Source organism: Zea mays, chromosome 1 (assembly GCF_902167145.1).
Source record: "Zea mays cultivar B73 chromosome 1, Zm-B73-REFERENCE-NAM-5.0, whole genome shotgun sequence".
Classification (NCBI taxonomy): Eukaryota; Viridiplantae; Streptophyta; class Magnoliopsida; order Poales; family Poaceae; genus Zea; species Zea mays.
The window spans coordinates 280,858,740-280,885,664 of NC_050096.1; the positions used below are offsets into that span (position 1 = coordinate 280,858,740).

At 41.9% G+C, this 26,925-nt stretch overlaps 4 protein-coding genes across 5 annotated transcripts in view; 3 read left to right on the forward strand and 1 right to left on the reverse strand.

Annotated features, from left to right (window-relative positions):
- Nucleotides 1-18,312, forward strand: part of LOC103643975 (serine/threonine-protein kinase SMG1) — a 30,695-nt gene extending 12,383 nt beyond the window's left edge. Inside the window, exons 7-17 of one of the 2 annotated variants that reach the window (XR_561409.3) lie at nt 849-902; nt 989-3,839; nt 4,275-4,388; nt 5,870-6,000; nt 6,341-6,433; nt 10,156-10,428; nt 10,805-11,288; nt 12,002-12,077; nt 12,164-12,309; nt 17,417-17,488; nt 17,574-18,312. Coding sequence is in view for 1 of the 2 variants with exons in the window: in XM_008667149.3 (XP_008665371.1) it covers nt 849-902; nt 989-3,839; nt 4,275-4,388; nt 5,870-6,000; nt 6,341-6,433; nt 10,156-10,428; nt 10,805-11,288; nt 12,002-12,077; nt 12,164-12,263 (4,176 nt within the window). In the remaining variant the exon portion in view is untranslated. Of the gene's footprint in view, nt 1-848; nt 903-988; nt 3,840-4,274; nt 4,389-5,869; nt 6,001-6,340; nt 6,434-10,155; nt 10,429-10,804; nt 11,289-12,001; nt 12,078-12,163; nt 12,310-17,416 lie in introns of both variants that reach the window. The other variant, XM_008667149.3, reaches the window with a different exon arrangement.
- Nucleotides 18,313-21,812: 3,500 nt separating this feature from the next.
- Nucleotides 21,813-23,932, forward strand: LOC109942313 (protein FAR1-RELATED SEQUENCE 5-like). The gene is made up of 6 exons (XM_020544218.1): nt 21,813-21,934; nt 22,026-22,408; nt 22,526-22,989; nt 23,066-23,215; nt 23,453-23,749; nt 23,831-23,932. The coding sequence occupies exons 1-6, from the start codon at nt 21,813-21,815 to the stop codon at nt 23,930-23,932; spliced, it is 1,518 nt and encodes a 505-aa protein (XP_020399807.1).
- LOC109942317 (uncharacterized) lies at nt 23,891-24,754 on the forward strand. The gene is made up of 3 exons (XM_020544221.3): nt 23,891-24,043; nt 24,152-24,220; nt 24,296-24,754. The coding sequence occupies exons 1-3, from the start codon at nt 23,939-23,941 to the stop codon at nt 24,644-24,646; spliced, it is 525 nt and encodes a 174-aa protein (XP_020399810.1). The 5' UTR covers nt 23,891-23,938; the 3' UTR covers nt 24,647-24,754.
- Nucleotides 24,755-25,006: 252 nt separating this feature from the next.
- LOC109943793 (uncharacterized) lies at nt 25,007-26,757 on the reverse strand. The gene is made up of 6 exons (XM_020547296.1): nt 26,687-26,757; nt 26,480-26,592; nt 26,214-26,394; nt 26,021-26,146; nt 25,529-25,906; nt 25,007-25,432 (listed from the first exon to the last, which is right to left on the reverse strand). The coding sequence occupies exons 1-6, from the start codon at nt 26,735-26,737 to the stop codon at nt 25,319-25,321; spliced, it is 963 nt and encodes a 320-aa protein (XP_020402885.1). The 5' UTR covers nt 26,738-26,757; the 3' UTR covers nt 25,007-25,318.
- Between the last annotated feature and the right edge of the window lie 168 nt (nt 26,758-26,925).

Below are 26,925 nucleotides of genomic sequence, written 5' to 3' on the forward strand. Positions count from 1 at the left end.
TCCTCACCTTCATGCTTCATCTCTCGAACTCCTGATCCTCTCCCCAGCCCTGCAGCACCTCTCTCTCGTTCTCCATTACCGCTCCGTCTCTGCTCCTCACTTTCTCTTGCTTCCCTACCTCTAGATGCGCTGCTCTGCTTGCTTGAGACAGAGGAACAGAACAGTTTTGGACGCTGCAGCCCAATGGAGGAACAGAGGAGGCAGGATGTTGCAGGCCAACACTGATTGGGGGAAGATGACCGCAGGCCTCGGCGGTGGGCGGGCGACAACTTTACTCGTCGGCGCAGGGGAACGCATTGGCACGGGCGAGCTGTGGCTTCTGGTTCCTCTCCCGCTCACTGGTGTGAGAATCACCGGCGCACCCTCTCTCTCTCTCTCCTGCGTGTTCTGTTTCTCCCATGTGCTTCTTCTCTCTCAGTTTCTCCGCCGTTTCCAATCCCTCTCACGTTTTCTGTTGCCCAGAACAGAGGCTTCCCCATATGGTGCCAGCCATAAGCAATTTGACGTGAATTGGACGCCAAAGTGACGTTTTTCAGATGCCTTGGCCGTAAGGCGAACGACATACGAATATAAGGCAAATCATCTGCTGTGTCGTTGCTCCTGCTGCGCTTTGGCGCTTAAGCGACACCAAAATGACACTTTTAACACTAGTTCCGATAAGGTTGTAGCCTTGTATGAATCAAATGGATGATATAGCCTCTCTGATTCCGTCTTTCACACACTAGTACATATACACTTGTATTACTGTTTCAGGATTAAGGCCCATTTTGTAGCTGTGGCCTGTCCTGAACTATACATTATTATTATCACTGTCACTATCTGTTTGAACAGTTGTTTCCTTTTCCCAGGAGCACAAGGATCTTTTCTTAACTAATTTGCCAGCTACAGTATCGTCTCTAAAGGTATTATGTACAAGTTTGTTCATCGAAGTTTAAGTATTTCAAATAAATTTTTTAATCTCCTGCTACCTTCTTTTTACTATGTGCAGAAATTCTTGGATATTTTAGATCAGTATGAGGTTGCATCGGCTATATTTTATCATGCTGAGAAAGAGAGATCAAGTGTTTTGCAGCATGAAATGTCGGCTAAGTTGGTCCTAGCTGATGCTACATCGGGTGCTGAGAAATCTCGCACTTCATTTGAAATTCATGCTCACGAGTTAGCAGAAGCAAAAGCGGCGGCAGTTGATGAAGCTAACAAGCTTGCAATATGGGTCGAAAAACATGCACTGGTTCTTGAGGCTATACGGGAGAACTCTGTTGCGTGCATTGAGTCATGCATGCAATTGAATTGTAAGGACAAGACATTGAGCCTTATTTCAGCCGTCCTAGAATCAGGGGTCCCACTTACAGTTGTACCAGAACCAACAAGAGCGCAATGCTCGGAATTGGATAGGGAGATTTCTCAATTATTATCTGAGTTACAGGGTGGACTTTCCTCTGCTTTAGACTCACTTGGTGAATATTCTTTAGTCTTGAAGCAAGTTCTTCCGGTTAACTACATCACAACCAGTCCGGTTACTAGTTGGGCGCAAGTCTTGCAGCGATCTGTAAGGAGTACATCGCAAGATATGCTTTCCCTGGCTAAAATACAGGCTGCAGAAGTCATTGCTAAGGTTCAAGGTGAAGGCATTAATCTGGTGCAACAAAGATATCAGGATCTCGTAAATCAAATGGAAAGTTATGTTTCATGTGTGGAGAAACTTGCGAGGGAGTGTTCTGAACTGATGAATTCTATTGGGTTGAATAACGAAGTGCAATCAAAAGAGCGGATACTTTCTGTATTCATGAACTCTGTTCAGTTGCCTTCACAAAAGAAGGATGGTGATAGTACTCATTTATCGCATTCAGGAAGTCCTCAGCAGGGTGAGATCAAAACTCCAGCCAAGGGCGATGTACAGGAGACAACAGGTAAGGTCCTCTCTATTCTTGGGATTGCTGTGAGTCAGCTATATGGTGATATTAGAGCCAAAGTGTCTGAACTCTCAATTAAAGCTATTGGAAAAGCTAAATTTAGGACAGATGATTCTGGTCTTCAAGCTGATGCTGGAATGAGCTTGCAAGTATTTGAACAACATATAGAAAAATGTGCATTAATTTCTGGAGTTGTTGATGAAGTGCATGAAGTTATTGGGAGAACCTTAGCAGAAACAAGTGCTGCTTATGCAAAGCCCAGTCCTAGGCACTGGGCCTCTACTTTTCAGGCAGCTTTGCACTCAAGCATCAACTTGATTGAACAAATGACTGAAGCTTTTCTTCCAGAATTTATCAGATCAGTTGTTCCACATAATTCAGAGGTAAAGGAAACCGTCAGGTCAATTTCTGAGGTACGTGGTTCTGTTGATAATGCTCTAGAGAAGCTGATTGAGGTTGAACTTGAGAGAACATCTCTTGCTGAATTGGAACAGAACTACTCTGTGAAAGTTGGCAGAATTACTGAGCAGCAAATAGCTCTTGAAGAAGCTGCTGCAAGAGGTAGAGAACATCTATCATGGGAAGAAGCAGAGGAGCTAGCTTCACAGGAGGAAATCTGTAGGGCTCAATTGGAACAATTACATGAAACATGGAGACAGAAAGATATGCGTATTTTGTCACTTATGAAAGTAGAAGACAATATCATGAATTCGCTGCTTTCTTCTAAACAGTATGTTTCATCTTTGGTGGACCATGATCAGGAAAGTGAGTTTCATTATGGACAAATTAAGGCCCTCCTTTCAATCTTCGCAAAGCCCTTTGCTGACCTGGAATCGCTGGACCATATGCTATCATCATCTGGCATGTTTCCTCACATAGACAATCCCATTTCCAATATTAAAGATGCTTTGTCTTTGGGCTCTTCATTGTCTGACGTGGTGTGGCCTTTAGCTGGCATATTGAAGGATCATGCTTTTTTTGTTTGGGAACTCAATCTTCTTGATTCGGTTCTTGTTTTATGCATGCGTGAGATTTCATCTTCTCTTGAGCATGGCATTAATGCCAATCAACTTTACATGACTCTTAAAAAGAAGCTTGCGATCTATGTGGAAAAACAAGTTTTCCGGTATGTTACAGAAAGGATTGCTCCTGCGCTCACCCTAAAGTTAGATGAAGAAATTAGCGCTTTGCTGCAGCTGAGTCAAGGAATAAGAGCATCAGATCAGCCTAAAAGAGATTCTGCTGCCGTTGGAAGGGTTGCATTAATGCTTGAGGAGTATTGTAATGCTTATGAAACAGCTAGAGCTGCCGGGACTGCAGTTTCGCTAATGAAAAGGCAATTAAATGAGCTCACTGAGGCTCTGCGCAAAATTATTTTGGAAATAGTTCAGGTTGAATGGCTACATGATATTTCATCGTCTCATGCACAGAAGGTGAAGGTTTTGTCACAAAATATTCTTAGTGATGATAAGTTCATCTCTTTGATGTTAAATCTGAGCAGAAGCAATTTGTTAGATAAGATCCAATCTTCTGTCTCATTAATAACAAGGTCAATTGAAGTCCTGCAAGCTTGTGAAAGCATTTCTGTTTCGGCCGAAGGACAACTTGAGAGAGCAATGGGATGGGCCTGTGCTGGGCCAAATACTTCCAGTGCAGGTGGTTCAACGGCAAAGGGTTCAGGAATCCCCCCTGAATTTCATGGTCATCTATTAAAAAGAAGGAAATTGCTTCGGGTGGTTCAAAAAGAGGCATCTGATCTTGTTAAAGTTTGCACCTCTGTTTTGGAGTTTGAAGCATCCAGAGATGGACTTTACTTCGTTCCTGAGGATAAAGCTTCCGAACAATCTTCGGACAAAGGCAGGGCCTGGCATCAAACTTTCTTGAATCTCCTGGCACGTCTAGATGCGGCATTTCATTCTTTTACATGTACGTTGACTATTCATCCTTTCATATTTCCATTAAAGTTAATACTCAATGCTGTCCATGTGCACATGGGTGTATCCAAATTTCTGCGGAGAATGTTGTGCCCCACTCAATTAATCAAGATGGATTAGTTTAGTCTTTCTCTAAAAAAGTTGCATCTTCTGAAGATAGCCTGATGATTTCTTATGGTGTTAATTGTGCTGATGTGCTATGTATATAGGCTGTGGTTGCTTGTTTGTGCCACAACTTGTGTTTATTTGTTACCTTTTCATTTGTGCTCTATAGTACACAGCTACGCAACTACCACTAAACAAAATATATGGGCATCACAAAAGTCTCAGAATCTTAAAGTTATGCACACTTCTTTCATTATGGTTCCTCTTGTCATGCTACATAAATTTCTCCTGTTTCATAATAGTTTACTTATGTTACAAACAGGTGCAGAACAAGAATGGAAACTTGGCCAGCTCAGTCTGGAAGCTGCTGGAAAAGGCCTGTTTTCAGCTAATAACCAGGTTTCAGTAGTCTCTGTGAAAGCAAACTCTGCTTTAGGTATGCCACTCCTACTTATGAAGTTATTGCTTTGTTTCTTATTTGTCATCCAGTGTCGGGACTTGTAAGATATGCCTGCATTTATCGTTGTATAATAGATTGTGTTAGAGATTGATGGAAAGTGACACCCTAACCCTAATCGGGTAGGGGATATATTAGGGCCTGTTTGGCAGGTCCCCGGCTCCTCTGAAAATGATTCCGGCTCTAACTCGTCTATAGGAGCTGCTCCTCCACTAGAGCCGCTGTTTTTTTGCAAATTGTTTGCAACGGCTGTCCACAGTCACGCAGATGGCCAGACCAGTGCCAGCGTAGACCGCAGGCCCACATCCGCTGACTGCTTCTTGCTTGTCTCCACGTCTTGTCACCTTGTCTCCACGTCTTGTCGTCTTTGAAGGAAGGTGACCACTCGTCCACTCGCCTCTGGAGACAAGTAGAATGGCTGCACGAGCACATATGGAGCTGCTCAGAGCCACTTTTTATGGCTCCCGCTCCGGCACCTAAAATAGCTCCACCTCTCGTTAAGCTCCTATCGAGTAGCCGTTTTCGGCGTACCGTTTGGGAGGGCTCCGACAAGGAGCCGGAGCTGCCTAGGAGCTCTCCCAGACGGACACTTAGTATATAATAAAGACATGGGCCAAGGCCCATTGCAAGGGACACACAAACACAATACGCTAACACCCCCACAATCGCAACTCTATCTGATATAGATGTTGAGATTGAACCGAAACTCTGAGAACAACATTGTGGATGAGAGCCCCTTGGTGAAAATGTCGGCGAACTGCGAAGTGGCCGCGACGCAGAGAAGGCGGATATTGTTGATAGCAACATGCTCTTAGACAAAGTGGGGGGTCGATCTCCACGTGCTTCGTGTGCTAATGCTGCACGAGATCGGTGTAGAGGTAGACCACTCTGACGTTGTCGCAGTAGATGAGTGTGGCCCATGCGAGGGGGTGTGGAGCTCTTATACCAGCTGATAGAGCCATGACACCTCGACCACGCGGTTGGCCACAGCCCGATACTCGGCCTCAGCGCTGGAGCGGGAGACGACGGGCTGCCGCTTTGAGGACCAAGAGACGTGGTTGGCGCCCAGGAACACGATGTATCCAGAGGTGGACCGACACGTGTTGGGGCAGCCATTCCAATCAGCGTCGGTGTAGACGACCAACTTAGAAGTCGGAGAGGACTGAAGAAGGAGAATCGAAACTATCACGGAGAGGCGACGGGGAGGGGGAGGAGGTTGGCGGGAGGGTGGCTGCCGCCGGCAGCAGAGGAGAGGGGGGAGGGTGTGGCCGCCGGCTGGAGGGGTTCCCCTGGCGGCTAGGAGCAGGGGAGGGGAAGAAGGCTTGATACCATGTTGGAGATTGATGGAGAGTGACCTTAATTGGGCAGGGGATATATTAATTTAATATAAAGTCAAGACATGGGCCAAGGCCCATTACAGGGTACACACAATACACTAACATATTGGTATCTTTTGCCAGTTAATCTCCAGGATGTTCTTGGTGCCATGTATGGTCATGCTTGTGAAGCAAGTGCATTGCTATCTGGATTCAAACATGTATCACAAGACTGCACTGCTTTGACTTCTGAATGTGGTTCGTTGCTCGAGGAGGTAAATAACGAAATAACATCTTGATGGAACTTTATGTTTTGAGTTTTATGATTGCATAAGAGTTAGTCAAGACAATTGTGTGAATTGGGCTGTGGAAATCTGCAAATGGTTTGTAACTACATTGACCTTGAATTGAGAAATTAATGGTATTTAGCTTGATGTTTGGTATTGCTAAATCGTATTTGCAATTCTATGTTGGTTTTTAACTCTTCAACTATAATGAACTAGAGCTTTCATATCTGGTGGTCTGTTTTATATTACACTCTCTTTTTATTTGTTCTTGACAACGTGATTGAACCAGTTACTTCTTGTTCCTGTTTTCCTGTTGAATTATTTGCAGGTTTTAGCTATAGCAGATGGGTTGCATGATGTATACACTCTGGGGAAGGAAGCTGCTGCTGCTCACAGTTCCCTTATGACCAATCTTTCCAAGGCTTGTCACTGCTTCTGTTTGTTCATTAAATTCAGTTCTCTAAGATCAATATATTTACCTGTTTTTATTGTGCTTGGCGTTTTTAGATTTCAGTATATTAAAAATTTATATTGACATGGTTTTTCATGTGCATGGAAAACAACTATCCATGTGCCTGAACCTTGACTTGTGGTTTCTATTGATTCAACTCTAGCCTTTTTTCTTGAATACGCAGGAAAGCTGCATATCATTGTATTAAGGTAGAAAAGAGGGGGGGGGGGGGTTCTTACAAAAGAAAACTACACCCCCACTCCGAAACCAAGAGTGAGGGGTTTGAACCGAAACAAACTAAAGAGAGACCTGGTCTAAGGAAGGAGAAACACTTGACCCCCACGGCCCCACACACACTAGAGCCCTAAGGAACTCCAAAGGTGGCGCTCCTCCAAATAGGCCTGCACAGCAGCTTGTACCCGCGGTTGGGCTCCTTAAAAAAGTAAAAAACACAAGCATTACGAAGTTTCCATAAAGTCCAAGCCTCCAGATCAACCTGAGTTGAGACCCCTCCTAATATCCTTTTGGAGATTTTTGCATACCTTCCTCCACGATTCTGTGAACTTTTGAAGCAAGGCTAAGAGGAGCTAAGATTTTATGCCAAAGGTCCCGGGCAAAGACACAAGTGGTAAAAAACTAAAATGTGTTGAATGACCTCCTCTTGGTCACAAAAGCACAATGTTCCGGATGAGGGAGGCCTCGCTTCTTTAACCTGTCAGCTGTCCAACAACGGTTTCCAATGGCCATCCAAAGAAAAACCTTGCACTTTGTAGGCGCCCAAGACTTCCAAAGCCTCTTCCAAAGTTCGAAGGAGATAGAACCATTGGAGAAGGCCCTAAAAGTAAGGATCCCTGCTGACAAGGCCCCTGGGCCTGATGGTTTTACTGGTCGCTTTTACAAGGTATGCTGGCCCATTATAAAAGTTGATATGATGGCTGCAATCTCCGCTATTTGGGGTAGGAAGTTTGATAATTTTGGGTGCCTTAATTCTGCATATATAACCATGATCCCAAAGAATGATGAAGCTGAAATGGTGAAGGATTTCAGGCCTATCAGCCTTGTGCATAGTTTCGCTAAGTTGATCACAAAGATCCTAGCCAATAGGTTGGCTAAAAGGCTTAATGAGATGGTGTCACCTAACCAGAGTGCGTTCATTCAAGGTAGATTCATCCAGGACAATTTTATGTTGGTTCAACAAACCTCAAGATTGCTTCACCAACAGCATAAGGCTTCTTCGCTCTACAAGTTGGATATTACTAAGGCTTTCGACTCGATTTCTTGGCCTTTCCTAGTTGAAGTATTGAAGCAGCTTGGTTTTGGTCAGATTTGGAGGGATATTATTTGTGGTTTGTTGACCTCTTCCTCTACTCAAGTGATGCTGAATGGGTTTCCAGGACAACACATCATCCACCGGAGAGGACTTCGGCAAGGGGATCCCCTGTCTCCTTTATTGTTTATTCTTGCCATGGATGTCCTGGTATATATGTTTTCCAAGGCAGAGGAGGAGGGTTTACTCCAGCAGTTATCCAACAGGAAAAGCTCCATCGGATCTCCTTATATGCTGATGATGTTGCCCTTTTTGTTCACCCATCAGCAGCAGATTTATCTATCACTCTTGGTATTCTTCAGCTTTTTGGGGATGCCTCTGGGCTGCACAATAATGCCCAGAAATCTAATGTCATTCCTATCAGATGCTCAATGGAGGATATGGTGGAAACCCAAGGTCTGCTGCCTTGTGGAATATCTTCGTTCCCTTGCCGTTATTTGGGTCTTCCTTTATCCTTGCACAAGCTGTCTAGGCAGCACCTCCAACCTTTTATTGATAGAATTGCTGACCAGCTATCAAATTGGAAGGCAGACTTATTGACGAAGGCAGGGAGAAGAACCCTAGTTCAACATGTTCTTACCAGCATGACGGTTTATATGGCAATGGCAGTGGATATCCCACAATGGGGTTTAGATGCCATTGACAGATTAAGGAAAGGTTTCCTTTGGCGAGGTCGAAAAGAGGTAAATGGGGGGCACTGCCTTGTAGCTTGGAGAAAGGTTTGCCGCCCCCTTCAGCTTGGTGGGCTGGGTATCTCCAGTTTAAAAGAACTCTGCTGGGCCCTTCGAATGAGATGGCTATGGCTGTCTAAAACAGACCCCTCCAGGCCCTGGATTGGTCTCCCAATGAAAATCCCAAAAAAGGCCACTTCCTTCTTTAATGAGGTAGTGCTCACTGAAGTTGGTGACGGGGCCAGCACCAAATTCTGGAAAGACAAGTGGTTACACGGTAAAAAAATTGCAGACATGGCACCTAGACTCCTAGCTACAATTCCTAAGCGGATTGTGAACAACAGAACTGTGATTGAAGCTTTGACTAACAGAAAATGGATTGCCGATATAAAAGGGGCTCTCTCAGTGGGTGTGTTGATTGATTACCTTCAGCTATGGGAGATGCTCTCAGCCATTGAGCTGCAGCCTGGAGTTGAAGACAGACATATTTTCAGTATTGCCCCGGATGGAATGTACTCTGCAAAATCTGCTTATAATGGACTGTTCATGGGTTCAGTTTCCTTTGGACACTTCACAAGGGTTTGGAAAACCTGGGCCCCGCCAAAGTGTCGTTTTTTCATTTGGCTTGCTGACCATAATAGATGCTGGACAGCAGATCGTTTAGCTAAGAAAGGCCTAAACCACCATGAGAAATGTCTGCTTTGTGACCAAGCTGAAGAAACCCTTGATCATCTTCTGGTGGCTTGCTCCTTCTCGAGAGTCTTTTGGTACCAGTTTTTCCGGAAATTTGGGCTTCACTCCCTACTTCTCTAGCTCCCCAGTGGGCGGTCACCTCCTTCTTGAATTGGTGGGAGGAGGTTTCAGAGGTGGTCTCAGGTGTCACCAGAAAAGGCCTTAACTCCCTCATTATCCTGGGTGCTTGGACTATTTGGATTCATCGGAACAAATGTGTCTTCGATGGATTGTCTCCTTGCCTCACCTATATCCTTGCTTGGGCAGACGAGGAGAGAAGTCGTTGGGAGGCAGCTGGGGCGAAGGGCCTATGTTCTCTGGCTGCTTCTGCAGCTGCTCCCTAGAGTGGTGTGTTGTTTGTTCCTTTCACATGATGAGTTCTTTTTTGTATGCTATTTTCTGGCCCCCGTGAGGAGGCCTGCTGTTGTTTGGTCTATTTTAGACCTTTTTCCTATCTTCTTAATATATAAAGGGGCGCAGCTCTCCTGCGCGTTTTCGAGAAAAAAAAGGCCCTAAAAGCAGATTTGGAAGAGTAAACTCCAGGAACCGTGAATCTCCAAATGTGGCTGTCATCTACTCATCTTGATAGGTTCACTTCCTGAATGGCATCCCACAGCTGAAAATATTCAATCAAATAAGCATATGAGGGAAAGGTTGCCTTGGATGTCTGCTGTCCAGCTAAAGTCCACCAAAGCTTCTTCAACTGTCTTCTTTAAACAAAACTGAACAGGAACAGCTTCAAAAACCTTAGGCGCAAGGTCACTAATGCAGCAACCAAACAACCAATTATTGTATGATTTTGATATATGTGGACCATAAAAAACAATATTGGAATATGCTAAACAATATTCCTGTAACATATACAGAGTAAATACTTATTGTCAATATGTTTTTGGTAGAACATGGTATTGCCTTTTTTTAATCTGAAGAAAAGCTTATGTTTTGTCTTTTGTGCTCAACAGGCAAATACAATTTTGTTTCCACTTGAGGTTTGTCTATGTGCTGATGTAACTGTTATGTCTGAAGCGATTTCAAACGAAAGAGAGAAGAACAATGCTAGTATGCCTCTTATTCATGGAAAGGCATTATACCAATCTTATAATATTAAAGTTAGGGAAGCTTGCAAAACTTTGGAACCTCTGGTGGGTCCACTTTCTGACAATGCGAAGGAACTGCATTCCATGGTAATGAAGCTTGGACACCTTTCAAGTCTTCATGCTGGGAATCTTCACAAGGTACTTAGCTAAGAAATGCTATATGTTGAGAGCATGTTAATCATTTGCAACCACAGTTTGAAATTTAAGTCATAAAAATGATAAAAGAGGTGAACATTTTGCAGTAATATATTTGCAGAAACTTGACCTTGTTTGAACTTCCTGGTCAATGTATGTGAACCTGACTTTCTAAATACTCATGTGACATAGAGGCATTTCTGCTTTGTCTGTTTACTCAGTTTTAATTGCTATTTTTTGCTCTAAGGAATATAGATGTATTTTGGTGTACATAACAACAAGTTTAACACAAACACTTCCTTTTTGCTACATAACTTTCATTACATTTGTTTAGGTCCCAATTATCTCACTTTTCTCCCCCCCTCCCCCCTATTTACAGGCTCTAGAAGTTCCAGGAGAAAGGGAATCTATGAGATCCCAGGATTTGCTCTCAACACATCCTGATCTTTTGCAAAGTGATTCATCAACTGAGAAGGATAGAGCCTCTCTTGGCATGGATTCTGGCTCTCCAGATTTGGAATTGAATACTGACATTTGTTTGCAAGATAGATGTTGGATTTCACCTCCAGAGCACTCATATACTAGCAGTTCTGGATGTACCACAGGGTTGACCCAGATTAATCCCTATGACAACTTAGAGAAAATAGATGCTCTTATGGATGATGGGGCTGAAATAGATGGTTCTGGTTCTACTGACCTGGAAACAAAAGACAGTAATCAGGAAGTTGAAACCGATTTGGTGGTGGGAAGAATTGAAAGTGTGGATAACAACAGTGCAGCAGCCTTCAGACAAGTTAGAGGACAAGAATGTGACAACAGCGATCCTAAATCCTATGGAGACTCTACTACTCGAGTGACCAGAGGTAAGACAAAAACAAAAGGTTTGATGTTTGATACCTGATACTTCTTTTTGGTTTTACTGAATTATCTTGGTCTGACAAACTATGGTGCTCTTTACGTTAACAAAACTATGCCGCTCTGAAACTAATATAAGAAAATATTGTATCTCAACACTTAAATTATCAGATCATTAATGTTTTTTTTTTCGAAAAACGCAGGAGAGATCATTAATGTTTTAATCGGTTTATAAATGTACAGTCATCACTATGCTGACACTGAACAATTTTCATCTGAAGCAACAAAAATTGCATACCCTATCTGTCCCAAAAAGAATGTGATTCTAGCTTTGAATCTGGTTGCTACATTCTAGCTTTGAATCTGGTTGTAGCAACCAGATTCAAAGCTAGAATCACATTCTTTTTGGGACGGAGGTCGGAGGGGGTATACTGCAAAAAAAAAGTATAAGACATTATACATCTTTAACTTCATAAACCTTATACTCAGTATGCTATCTACTTTTAGTTTATATAAAAAAGATCAATGCGGAAAGGTGAGTAATTTTCTCTCATGTATCTTTGCTATGTGAGATTGAATATTGTAAATAATCATAAACCTTTGTATTTTCATAGTCTTTTTTTTGTCCGAGACCTTAGCAGAATCTAGTAATCGCCTTAAGCATTCTGAAGTTGAAACAAATTTATAGCTAGCATTTGCTTGTTCTCATTGATGGCCACAGGTAAAAATCCTTTTGCCCTGTCCATCCTGAAGCAAGTGGAGCATAAGTTACATGGACAGAATATAGATGGCACCAGGTCGGTAATTAAGAGGAAAGGATTTTAGCAGTCAATTTTACTTATGTACATTTCTGGTTTTATTGATCTCATGTTATTCTGTCAAGGTCCTTGAATATTTCTGAGCAAGTTGACTATCTTCTTAAACAAGCAACAAGCATTGACAACTTATGCAATATGTACGAGGGATGGACACCTTGGATATGATTCAAAGATGTGACTTTCCTTCATTGTGCATGGACAAATAGTCCAGGTAATAACTTGATATTATGCGCAAGCTTACAATGCTACCTGAATCTTTTCTATTTACCTCGCTTTATGTTTTTTTTATAAAAAAAAAACCATAGTTCTCCTTATATGTGTCTGCTGGTAATCGTAACAACATACTGAAATCTATAGGTTACATCTCAACCTGTTTTTTTGATGATGTTCTTGATATAAAACTGAAGCTGGGATGTACATGGTTATCAGTGACTTAGGAGGGCACTCTGCAGTAATAGACTGCTGACTGTTAGGAAAAGCTAAGCTTGATATATCTTAGAAACTGATTGGCTCTTGCCTAATGAAAAGATGATAATGATGTAACTTGAGCAGCAGTATTGGCTTTGACTCTGACACCAGGGTAACTCTGAGCGGCACAAGGGATCCTCACTAACTTTATAATCCTGATAAAGGCCATCAAAGCCTTCATTTTTCTTGATGAACAACTCATTTGTACCTTCTTGCTGTGTGACGACTGAGCAACTCTTGTCAGAAAAGTAGCATAATGAGGTCTAACAACCTAGTTGACATAATTTCCATGTTTAAGTATGTAAGTGATGATTTGCAACTATGTGGATCTGTAGTTAATTTTGAAGTCTAAGGACTTGAATAATCATATACTACAAGTTTAAGGACAATATATTGAACTTCGTTCTTTAATTTTTTGATTGAAAGTTTAAGGACCTGCCTGATCATTCACTACAAATCTAAGGACAATATAGTGATTTTTTTTCTTTAATTTTGTCAAAGATGTGTTGTCTTACCTGATCCAAAAGGAGAACAGCACCAGGGTTCAAAATTCATCAGATTGCAGGATTCTTGCTCAGTTATAAAACCTTTTCACATTGGACTATTCTTAGAAATAAGTAACAAAAGCCCGCCCCCTCCCCTAGAGAGCACACACACACAAGTACATTTGTTCCACTCAACCTCTCACAAGTTTTATGTGGTTTCAAATTCTCACCTTGCTTTGGACCTGTGTTAATCGTGCAAGTGGCTGCTCGTGTGGACACCTGATGTGGCAAATGTCTGGCCCATCACTTGCCAGTGTGGACCTTAAAATCTGACATGGGCCTCACTGCTTGATTTCTCGTGGTGCTCACTTCTTAGACGCCAGCTATATGGCTAAGGCCATGTTTGAATGTACTAGAACTAATATTTAGCTGCTAAAATTAGTTGAACATCTAAACAGTCTAGCTAATAGTTCGGCTATCAACTATTTTTAGCAAATTAGTTAATAGTTAGCTAAGTAATTTCACTAGCACTCCGTTTGGATGTCGGAATTCAGACCAAGAATTCAGAATTGGAAATGACAAACCCGAATTCTGGTGTTTGGATGGTCACAATATTTGGAATTGGAAATCCACCAAATTCTAGCCGATATTCAACTCTACACACGTCCCCACCCTCCAATTCCGACCCCCACCCTATGCTTTGCTCGGAATTGAACTGGATTTGGTATTGCATATGAATTCCAAAGCCAGTCTGATTTGGTATTGGATCCAATTCAATTCCACCATCTCCAATATCTACATCCAAATGGAGCGTAGCAATTTTTTAGCCAAGGGGGTGTTTGAATGCACTAGATCTAATAGTTAGTTAGTAAAAAATTGCTAGTAGAATTAGCTAACTATTAAAAAAAACTCGGTCGGGGAGGGAAATACCTCCCTCCTGGTATTATATTAAAAAGAGACCGAAACAATGGTCTTAGCCGAGAAAATCCCCGAACCCTGGCCCCCATCATTAACGGGTTTGGCGTCAACCATTCACTCTGCAACGGCCCAACTGGAGGGTGGCGCACATGACATCGTAACCCGAGAGCGGATGGAGCACAACGAGAGAATTTTTTTAACCAAGCCTGAAAATTCGCCATCAATGGGGATCGAATCCAGGACTTGGAGGTGCTACTCGGAAGGCTTTAGCCACTAGGCTAGAGGCCCTTTCGCAACTAACTGTTAGCTAATTTTCTAAAAGTAGCTAATAGTTAAACTATTAGTTAGAATCTTTGGATGTCTTTAGCTAATTTTAGCAGCTAACTATTAGCTCTAGTGCATTCAAACACCCCCTAACTATTAGCTCTAGTGCAGCTCTAGTGCATTCAAACACCCCCTAACTATTAGCTCTAGTGTATTCAAACACCATGCACTGTTTGAATGCACTAGAGCTAATGGTTAGCTACTAAAATTAGTTGAAGACATCCAAACAGTCTAATTAATAGTTCAAATATTAGCTACTTTAGCAAATTAACTAATAGTTAGATAGCTATTTATTAACTAGCTAATTTCACTAGCAATTTTTTAGTCAATTAATTATTAGCTCTGGTGCATTCAAACACCCTAAGGCTAGGAGATTCCCATGACGACAAGGCAGGTAGAGGGTGTGGCAGCACATTATCCTGGTAAAATAGCAAAGTTGAGTCAAATATTTGGATTTGGCATTTGGGTGGTGTTTGGTTGGATTTTGCAGAGAGATTAGGGGCTTTTTGTTGCAGTGGTCTTGTTGAATACGCTCTTGCTATGGGGTCAGGGAAGCTACATGTCACACAGAATGCATGGTGACACGTGTCAATTTGCATGAATGCATGTTGAATGTTCGTTGAGCTCAATTGATTTTGCTAAACACGTGCACAATTTCTAGAATTGGGCTAAAACTCCACTGGGTTTAACACCCACATGGTCCACGGGCAATAGATGAAAATCAGTCGAAGACTGTTTGCACGACATGTCTACGCGGGTACCACATGCAAAACAGCTGAAGCTGAGAACTTATAGGTGAAAATGATTCCAAACAATCTTTCATCACGTCCAGCATCAGCTGAAGCTGAGAACTCGGTGAACATCTCGTGTTCTATTATTCGCTTTTGCTTGCCTAGTTTGTATGGGCCCCTTCTGAGTTGATTTCTGCCCTGTTTGCTGTTTAATCTTTATGGCAGATTTTTTGTTTTTTTCCTGAACAATCTGTGGATCACTTTTGTAAATACATCTTTCCTTTGTGTATCCATGGTTCTATGGATCTTGGGTATACTTTTGGTTGTACCCTTTCTTCTTTTTATGAGCGATATGTTGAAATGTTGTACATGGGCCTAGACACATAGCATATACTCTAACACCCCCCGCAGTCTGAACTTCCGTCGCAACGGAGTTCACAGACTGGACTCAAAAAGGAAGACGTAACCACACCGTACATCACACCATAGGATTCCCACAGCCGCAACTAGCCACTACTGATGTTGAGGCTGGAGCGAAACTCGGCGAAGGTCGAGGACGGAAGGCCCTTGGTGAAGATATCAGCAAACTGGGAGGTGGTCGGGACGTGGAGGACCCGAACGGCACCGGCGGCGACATAATCGTGGACGAAGTGTAGATCGATCTCTACATGCTTGGTCCGCTGGTGATGCACCGGGTTGGTGGAGAGGTAGACGGCGCTGACGTTGTCGCAGTAGACCAACGTGCTCCTGGAGAGGGGATTGTGGAGCTCGGTGAGGAGCTGCCGGAGCCACGCAGCCTTCGCCACGCCGTTGGCCACAGCACGGTACTTCGCCTCGGCACTCGAGCGGGAGACGACCGGCTGGCGCTTCGACGACCAGGACACCAGGTTGCCGCCTAAGAAGACGGCGTAGTCGGAGGTGGAGCGCCGAGTGTCCGGGCACCCAGCCCAGTCAGCGTCGGTGTAGACGACCAGCTCGGAGGAGGTAGATCGGTGGAGAAGCAGCCCGTAGTCGACGGTGCCTCGGAGGTAGCGAAGGAGGCGTTTGAGAGCCGCGAGGTGAGGCTCTCGGGGGTCGTGCATATGGAGACAGACCTGCTACACGGCGTAGGAGATGTCCAGCCTAGTGAAGGTGAGGTACTGAAGGGCACCTGCAAGGCTCCTGTACCCGGTGGGGTCCTCGACTTGGTCACCTGTGGCCCCAGAGAGCTTCGCCTGCGTGTCGACTGGGGTAGAGCAGGGCTTGCAGTCAATCATCTTGGCCCGCTCCAGAATGTCAAGAGTGTACTAGCGCTGGTGAAGTAGGAGTCCTGAGGGCCGAGGCTCAGCAGTGACCCCCAGGAAATGGTGAAGCACGCCCATATCCTTGACCGGAAACTCCCTTTGGAGCGCGTCGACGAGGCGGCAGAAGTGACTGACTGGAGGCGGTGAGGACAATGTCATCCACGTAGAGGAGCAAGTAGGCAGTCTCTGCTCCATGGTGTTGGACGAACAGAGACGTGTCTGACTTGGCCTCCACGAAGCCCAGTGTCACCAGGAACGTAGCCAGTCTGGAGTGCCACGCCCGGGGGGGCCTGCTTAAGGCCGTAGAGGGACCTGTTGAGCCGGCAGACCATGTCAGGGCGAGAGGAGTCCACGAACCCCGCCGGCTGACAGCAGTAGACGGTCTCGGTGAGGGTGTCGTGCAGGAAGGCGTTCTTGACGTCGAGCTGGTGAACTAGCCAAGAGCGAGCAAGGGCCAGCGAGAGCACCGTGCGGACGGTGGCCGGCTTCACAACCGGGCTGAAGGTCTCATCATAGCAGCAGCGGCTGCGACGGCGCGTGCGCCAGGGGCGGCAGCGCACGCCCAAGAGGAGGAAGAGAGGGGAGGGAAGTGGGGGTCGCCGGCCATGGGTTCGGGGCGGCCGCGCATGGTAGAGGGCGGCGGCGGCGGCCCGGCCGTAGCTGGGCAGGCGGGCTGGTTTCCTGGCGCGGGGCCCCGGACGCGCGCGTGGCGGGGCGGCGCGCGGGTCCGGGCGGGGTGGCGCACGGCCGCGGCGGCGCGGGCCCTAGCGCGAGCAGAGGCCGGCGGCGCTGGAGGGCAGAGGAGAGGAGGGAAGGAAAGAAACCCTAGCTGATACCATGTTGAAATGTTACATGGGCCACATGGGCCTAGACACATAGCATATACTCTAACACGATATATCAGTTATACTTGGCTACCATTTTTCATACAGAAATGTTTGTATCACACCCCATAAGGTCAGCAGCGCTCATTTTCATGTGTTTTTCACCTTTATCTAGTGGATAAAATTCCGTTAATATTGATTGGACAATTTTGACCTTCTAATTATTTACAACATTTGGAATTAGCACTCACATATGTCCATTTAATCTTGTTATCATATTTCCAGCTGCACAAAAAAACGAAGGAACCGTAGCACGACCAACACATGATATGGCTGCTATGGATGCTAGTGAAACAGGTTTAAAATCTTTGATTGTGTCTATTATTTTTTCCCTTTTATCCAAAGCAGAGGCTGTGATTAACTGTTTAAACATGAGATGTAGGAGGGTTTGAATTCGATCCAGCCCCTCAAATGCTGGCAAAGAAGAGGCTCCATGGTACGCATGAATGTTGAATGGCTATGGATTGGTCCAAGTGAATTAGCCAAATAACAATCGAGCATACACGTGCAGCCCATGGCCTGGTCATATACAATATCTTTTCTGCCGAACCCCATATATTCCGAATATCAACAATGTGGAACGCTAAGCTAGTGTACTGTTTTTGTAATCGGGCTTGCACATGGTATGCGTCAAATGTGCAATTGAACGACCCAGCATTTGCAATTTGATGGGGACACGGTACACGGCCCCTCTGGATTAAGAGTTGAAGACCTTGTAGCGACGGTTGACCTGGCCAAAGAGGCAGAGAACATTGAAGAAAAGATGAGAAGGCAAGTTACTTTAGGCTGACCCTTGATTGTTGGTCTATTTTGGACCCCTCTTCTTAAGATAATGATGTGCAGAAAAAAAAACTATCCTCTTTTCTCCATAGGAACCTTATCAACTGATGTAGACTTTATCTGGTTCAAATATAATGTACATGCTGTACCTATGGTTTTGGTAGTTCCCTTTTGTAACATATAAAGGTAGACCCACTGCCAGTCTTCCACCTTTGTGGGGTGTAGTGGAGTAAACTGAGGCAGGAGAGGCTATTTTGAACCCATGACTTGGTTGACTGAGACGGCGTTCATCGTACATAGATGTTGGAAATACAATTTTTGGAACTCTGTTGCTTCTCTTATTTAAAATGAACATGATGACATGCTGATCCAAGGGCAAAACCTCTTAAAGTTGTCAGAAAAAAATTACTTTTAAATATAATATTAGAGATGCAATAACCTAAACTCTGTTAATGGTTCTCACTTGCTTATGCCTACTGTTGTCTCGTTTTTCTACCTTTGTTTCTATTTGGATTCGGACTGGTAGCTACTCATCAAGTAGTCTTGTGGGAAGGACATGTTCTGCTTGGCACTGGTCCTTGGGCTGGGAAAAAAAATCAAATTCATGGATGTAGAAACTTAACAAAAAATCACATGCTTACCTGCATATACTAATTTTCGGCTCTTTTTATTAGTTGAGACTCAGAATGATCATTTTACCCAACTTTCAAGTACGAACTCGTGGTCAGTGTTTCCGCTTTTGCTCACCTGTGGCCGTGGAACAGATAGGGATCGTGTGGCTTGGATGCAGCAACACCCTGGCGCATGCCTCTCCATAGACTTTCCGATAAAATCTACTTTTCCCCCGCCATAATCATAGACTTTCTGATAGGACCTACCTATTCTGTCAATGCTGTAATGTTGTTAAATTATTCATTCATGCATTTCATATGGTATGGTATGCCCTTTCACGCCATGCTGTAATGTTAAATAATTTGTTCATGCATTTCATATGGTGTATCTTACGGTATCTTTATATATATATATATATATATATATATATATATATATATATATATATATATATATATATATATATATATATATATATATATATATATATATATATATATATATATATATATATATATATATATATATATATATATATATATTCGGTACAAATAATAGAAGGAACAATTATTTTTGCAACAACCTGCTCTTTATGTGAAAAAATGCCATCTCTTGTAATGTCGTTTTCCGGGTGTTTGGTGATGATGAGTGTAGGTTCAGTGGTTGAGCTGTTGTTTCTTTTTGCGGTTTGTTGTCCTGCCTTATGATTCGTGCCACTTTACCAAATATCTCCATGGTAGGGCCTCCGCTCCTGCAGGCTCAACTATATTTCTTCGATGTGAAAAATTCCTGCCAGGGTTGGTGGTGGTCGTGAAAGTTTAACAATAATTAACGGCAGGAGTGGATGTAGGTTGTGATGGGCGGGGATCAATCCCCTCATACCATCTCCTTAACAACAGTCTTTCCTTATCTTTCCACAAGTTTATTATAGCCATCTAAGGTTTACTTCAAGTCTTCAACGTACAACAAAAATAAATATTCAGCTATTCAATATTTATTTCAGTTATTTATCGTTTTTAAAATTTTATAAGAAAAAATATTTAATAATCTAAGTTTACTTTAGTCGTTTGAAAACAAGCATTCATCAATCCAAGGTGATGAGTCGAGGATAAGGATATAGCTGCTGCGATGGATACACAATGGTGAGAAATAGTGGATGTTAGGGCCTGTTTGTTTACCCCAATAGATTATATAATCTGGATTATTTTTGAAAGATTATATAATCTGGATTATATAATTTGGATTATATAATCTGAGTAGTCTTGTTTGTTTACCCAGATTATCTGGCGTGTTTCTGTTGGGCGGCGGGCTTCTCCGATCCGATAGGCGCAAAAACGATTCGGTAGATTATAATGGCAATGGTGGGTAATTTCTAGGAAACTTGAAAGGGTAGTGGAGAAGTGGGAAAAAATAATCTGAAATAAGCACCTCCTCACTTGCTTATGGATTATCATAATCCAAGGGGTTAGATTATATAATCTGGGCAAATAAGCTAGACTGTTTGTTTGCCTCTTAGGATTATTTAATCCAGATTATATAATCTGGGGGGTAAACAAACAGACCCTTAGTCTATCTTCAGCAGCTTACCCATATTTAAATTTTACTCCGTGAACAACACAAAATATAGTACAGAATAGTGTAAAACAATGTTTTAGTTAAACTTTGAATAGACTGCTGCAGTCGGTCTTAGGATGGCACATGCCAGGTCGGTGGTGAGTTAGATCGGAAGGTTTGGCTTGATGAATAGTTCCACCGTATGATATATATATATATATATATATATATATATATATATATATATATATATATATATATATATATATATATATATGGCGTTGGTAATGGAAGCCCTGGGTTTCATATAGGTGCGCGGAGCCCCAGCCAGACGAGCCGAACGTGGTCGAACCGAATGGATCGATCCAGGCGGCCCGTTTTAATGCACTACAGTTATGCAAGTATAATAGCTTATACAAATATGCGTAAACCAACGTGGGCCACGTGTTCGTACGTGGATCGGTAACGTGTAACCCGTAAAAGGGGGAAGCGCATTTAAACAGACAGTTACGACACCGTAAATGTATTCATAACATTGCATAGATGACTGTTACTCCCCCGATCAGAGCGCCCACGATCAGCGCGGCCACGATCCTAAAATTAAGCGGGTAATGGATATGCGCCGTGAAATATGCGTCCACGATATTGGGTATACGCTTGGTACAGGGGAAAAAATCATAATCTTCCAGAAAAGTGGAGAGTACGCATCATTTGATAGTCCGCTGCTGGGTGAAGGGCGATTTTGATCTGGAAGATGGCGGCGCCATGTGGAAACAAGACCATAAGTGAGTATGGGACGCCGACGTCTGTTCATAAACAAAATCAATGCTTGGATATCGTAACAATGGTGCAGGAAGAAGAACAAGGAGGGTACCAGTTAGCGTCAGATGGAATTACGCATACAGAATCAGCTACTGCTGTAGACGCAATTACTCCACCAGCAGCTTTGAGGGCCCCAGGGGTTGATGAACAGACCATATTTGAGGCATCAAGGATGACAGTAACTCAAGGAGGATAGCACCTTAATACTATGCGTACTATTGGTGATCATGAACAGGACACACCAGTGATTCTGCAGAGACATGTAAGTAATATTGAACTGTTTTGAATTTTCAGTATTGTACGTTGAATTGTATACAGTATAAGGCAGCTAGAGATGGTGTGACATTCAATATTTATATTGTGCATACACTGTGAAACTTTTGGCTGAAAATTGTTATGATCTACATACAACATAAAAATATGTAGGGTACCATAGATGATACAATTTATATTTTTTGCACAGGAAGTTACAATTGATCCGTGATTAGTACCTAAAGTTGGTATGACATTCAGTGGGGTGGATGAAGCATATAAATTTTATAGTAGGTATGCATATGAAGTTGGATTTCCATTGAAAAAGTATAGGGAACGGAAAAATTGTAAGTGGTTGAATTGCTCGATGGAAGGCAAAAGATCAGTAAGGGGAATATCAAACCCAAAGGTACGTAGTACCAGTTCGAAACGGACACAATGCAAGGCCGGTATGAAACTTAAAAAAATTTATGATGATGCAAAAGAGACAGTTATATCAGTGCGTATTGATCTGTTGCACTTGGATCATAATCATGAATTTTTTAAAAAGGATACCGAAAAGAATCAATTACAATGCAACAAGACACATGATCCTGAATACATGGAGTTCATAAGTTCAATGCAAGAGAGTCAAATCCCGCAACATTGTATTATGGATTATGTATCAGAAATGCACGGTGGTCCTGAGAGTGTGCCTGTAACAGCACAGGACATGTATAACCTGTAAGTTTATGATATGTTCCGATTGATATACATAATTGATATATACGGATTGTTGTTTCTGCCTAATGCTAAATTTTCACAATAATTTCAGGAAAAAGGCAAAGCAACGAGAAAGAAATGCAAATGATGTGGCAAAGCTACTATCCTTTTTTGCATCCTGCAAAAAGGATAATCCACAATTTTTCTCTGACTTCCAATTGGATAAAGAAGGCAAGATTTTAAGCATATTTTGGTCACATGCAAGCCAGCAAGGGGATTACATTGATTTTGGTGATGCGGTTACATTTGACACAACACATAAGACTAATCTGTATGAAAAACCACTAGGTATGTTTGTTGGTTCAAATCACCACCTACATTGCACGATATTTGCTTTCGCATTGTTGGGGGATGAAACTGTTGATACATTTGAATGGGTATTCAACGCCTTCAAAACATGCATGGGAACCGAAGGGCCACGAGTGATGCTGACAGGTACGACTGATAATAATGAATTAAATGTATATACATCAACTATGGCTTAAATTAGATATTATTTTCTTTATATAACATGGAATAAGATTCGTACAATTGTGTCATATATGTTTGCAGATCAAGATCCTGCAATGCCAGTAGCCCTCGAGAGGGTTTTCCCACACACAATACATCGTTTATGTCTATGGCATGTGCAAAATAGGTATATGCCTTTTCTAAACGAGTTGTATGCAAGATTTGAGGAAATGGACTTTAAGACACGGTTTCAATCTATAATACATCATCCTTTGACTGAGTTGGAGTTTGAGACTGCATGGTCAATGCTACTTGAAGATTTTGATCTGCACGATAACAGTACTCTGGATAAGCTGTATGGAATACGTAAGGATTGGGTGCCTGCTTTTTTTAAAAATCATTATTGTGGTCTAATGTTGTCTACACAGCGTAGCGAAAGCATGAACAGGCTTGTCAAAAGTGCACATGTTGATGCAAATACTCCGCTTCATCAATTCGCCAAGCAAATGATGAAACTTCTACACAGTAGAAAGATGAAAGAGTCAAAAGAAGCAGTGGGAAGCATGGTGAGGATAAAATTGTTATGTCGTATATTGATACTTTAATATAAGTGTAAACTAATTTGTATTATATATGCCACAGGGTCAAAAGGAAACGAACACGCTATACATGTTTGAGATAAGGGTTGCAAGAGCATACACAAGGGCTGTGATGTGTAGATTCCAGGAATCTTTGAAATATGCAACCGCATTCAAGATAACGCACGACGAAGAAGGGGGTGCAAATGATTGGGTAGTACAACATACAACTAGATCGAATAAAATTGTTTGGGGACAGCACCAATTCAAAGTCACAGCTGATGAAGATGCAGGAAAGTATACTTGTGAATGCAAACATTGGGAACATACAGGTATGAAGTACTAAAAAGTAAATATATACATTGAAAACATATGAACAAAATCTTAAGATCATTATTGTTTTATAGAGCTATTCTGTGTACATGTACTACGCGCGTTTATGCATCTTCAGATTGACCGGATACCGAAAGAATATATTTTACAAAGATACACCACCTCTGCAAGGCAAGATGTTCCGTTTTCAAGAGATGATAGGAATTTGAAGGGGAAGGATGGAGAAACTAAGTCATATAGACAGAAGATGTTGCTTAAAAAGGCAATGAAAGTAGTGCATCATGCTAGTTTATCCAAAGCAGGAAATGATAGAGCCCTAACAGTAATGGATGAGCTTCTCGAAGTACTTTCGCGTTTGGAAACAGATATAGATGTTGAGGAAACTTGTGGAACTAGTGGAGGAGATGGTATACAGGTATGTAATGTTTTAATATGTATGTTGTAACATATTATTAATCATATTATATTGATGAGGTGTGAAACAATAAAATCTCAGGACGATGATGAAGCCAATAGAGACAACGAAAAGGATGATGAATTTGATGAAAGGAATAACAAGGTTTGGATCGTACTGTTGTTAATGTTTATTTGTAAATGATGTATAATGATCTTTCATCCAAATTTTCAGGAAATTCAAGACGTATCTATTATACTTGAACAAGGTGTGGCCAATGATCAAATACATATACCAGTACGTCCATTAGAAGAGGTAATATCTTTAACAACTTTAATGATTTGCAGTTATACATATACATGATTTATACGTTTGAGTTAAAGGGTTATGATTGAGCTTAACAAAATGTGTTGTCAATTACAGATTAATTTGCATGATCACGCAATAATGAATGTTAGTGGTGTCAGTGAACAAAATGATAATGCCAGAAAGGTAATAATGGTATAAATACTGTATGTTGGACTACATAATATTATATGCTGAGAAGTATTTACTTTTGAATTGCAGAAACTGGAATTTGCAGTCGATGGGATAAGCTTGGCAAGACCAACTAACTCAAGACCCAAAGGAAGAACAATAAAGGGGAGTGAAGAAAGGGTTATTAAATTGGGAGCAAAAGGTACAAAGAAAATGACCAGGAAATGTCAGAAGTGTGGAATTGCTGATGGTCACAACAGTAGGACATGTTTGTCAATGGAGGAAAATAGACAAAGGTTGGCAAGCCTTGCTGGACGTAAGAGAGGACGACCTCCAGGATCTAGGAACAAGGGTGGCAGTAAAGCTCCTGATTGGAATGAGACAACAACATCTAAAAAACACGCAAATGAGTTCGATAGTAGTGAGTCAGACAGTGATTAGAATATTGTATGAGATACGATTAATTTGTTTACAATAAACCTTGCTTGTTTGGCAACTGATTTATATAGAGGTGGATATTGAAATCTAATAAATGGTGCGTATATTGCTTAATAATGTTGCGTAACTGGAACTACAAAACATCGTATATAACTTGTGGGATGATCGTATAATTTGTAAACTATATACCAGTACTGTTGATAACGACAGCAGTGAGTCAGGCGCGCGAGTAGTCTGTTGTATCTGATACGAATAATCTAAGATATAAAGTTGTTGAAATCTGATAAATAGAGCGTATATTGCTTACTAATGTTGCATAATTTGAAGTAGGAAACATCGTATATGGCCTGGATGATACTCGCATATAAACAGATGGTAATATTAAGGAATGAGGTATACATATAACATCTTCAGAACATAAAAACAGATCATATTTAAAGCACACAGAAGTGAAAACATCTGATGTTCACATATTCGCGACATAACCATAAGTATCCAGCCAACTAAAGTTCACAGAAAGAACCTGGGTAACACCCCTAACACAAAGTAGCATGACAATTGTTCTGAAAACAGCACATATAAGGAAGCTTCCTACAATTGTTAACTGAACAAAATGGCCAAAATACCACAGTACGGTACATTGCCCACACCATTGCTTAGATCTGACATAGTTCACTAATTGCGCGCAAACATAAATCTCTGGATATCTAATGGAAGTGGCAACGCCTTGTTGATGCGATGGAATGTGAGTTGATGAAGGGCATGAGCACGTAGGTCTCGGGAATTGTCCTGCAATAAAAGCATAGCTTGCATTAGACACGTCTATAGCTAACATGAACAACTGATGGCAACCGGATTATAGAAACAGTTAGCACAGACACTTACTGGTTGATTGAAAGAAGATATGACACCTGCATTGTGATCATAAGATTTCATGTAACTCATCACAAAAAATCCACAGTCATTTGACCCTGTCCTCATTGTTGGGCAGTTAGATGGCATATCCAATGGAAAATTACCAAACTTAGGTAATTCTGCGTTGGGGCAAACGTGTTGTAACGCTTTGCTCAGCCTACTCATTATCACCCTAGCCCATGGGAATTTCCTGCCACCTAAATAAATTGGATCATAATGATAGTCCTTCCATTCGGTGCCACCAAGTTGTATACCATAGGGATTCGAATCTAAAATGTGTATAACCCGGTGGTGTAGATTGATCACATACAGTGTCCAATGACCCCTGCTAAGCATAGGTACCATTATCTGTTGATGAGAAAAGTAAATATAGGTTACATGTTGCTGTTGTAAAGTCATGATAATATAAATGTACAGTTAATGAGCTGATGAAACTGTGAACAAAATGTTAATGGGACTTACCGACTTGCATTTATCCAGATTCACCATAGCAGGCAATGTGTTGTGCAAGCAATTCTGTAGGACATTTTGATCAAACGGCTGAGAATTCTTGCTGTGACGTTCCTGTTCTTCAAAATTTAACAGAGCCTATAAAAAAATAGAGTGTGTAAGTATATTATGTGTATAGTTACAATAACTGTGAAGAAGAACCTACCCCAACGTTGACATCAAGTATTAATCTGTTAGATGTCAGAGTTCGACGATGATTTTTAGAATCATCACGAACACACTCTATGAAACACTGCATGAAGACATCCTCAAGACATTTACCCTCCGCGAAAGATTCATAAATATCCATACAGTTTGCACTGTAATCACCGTAATCAATAACAACCCTGTATGATGAACAAAGGTATAGATTCTTATTTCATAAATAAACGAACTTATAAATACGTTATTCGTAATTTGGGTTACATGTACCTGCTTTGGTCAATGTCCTTGGAACAAATTAAATCCCACAGAGAACGGATACACTCTTGCTCTGTAAGTGGTGGATCAGATCCAGAGTTTGTAGTACCTTTGAGTGTATCACCCTGAAATGCAACATGGTTGTAAGTGGTTGAACATTAAAAAAATCAGTTTAATATCATAAAAAGCATTATGTAATATGTATGTTATCATACTGACATGAGGAGTTGGGGTCTGGTCAAAAACTGGCCCACTGTCATTGTGTTCCATTTCCTCTGTTGCAATTGCACCTCTCTACACAAAGGTATATAATTAGTATAACTGTGTTGTATGTATAGTAAAATGTAATTATAACATGAGACATGGACTGCTAACAAACATTTTTTTCCGGTGTCACGTCAAATTTGGGCAAGCAGGTGCAAGCTGATGTGGTTTGAGGTGTGATATTTGTGTTCCTC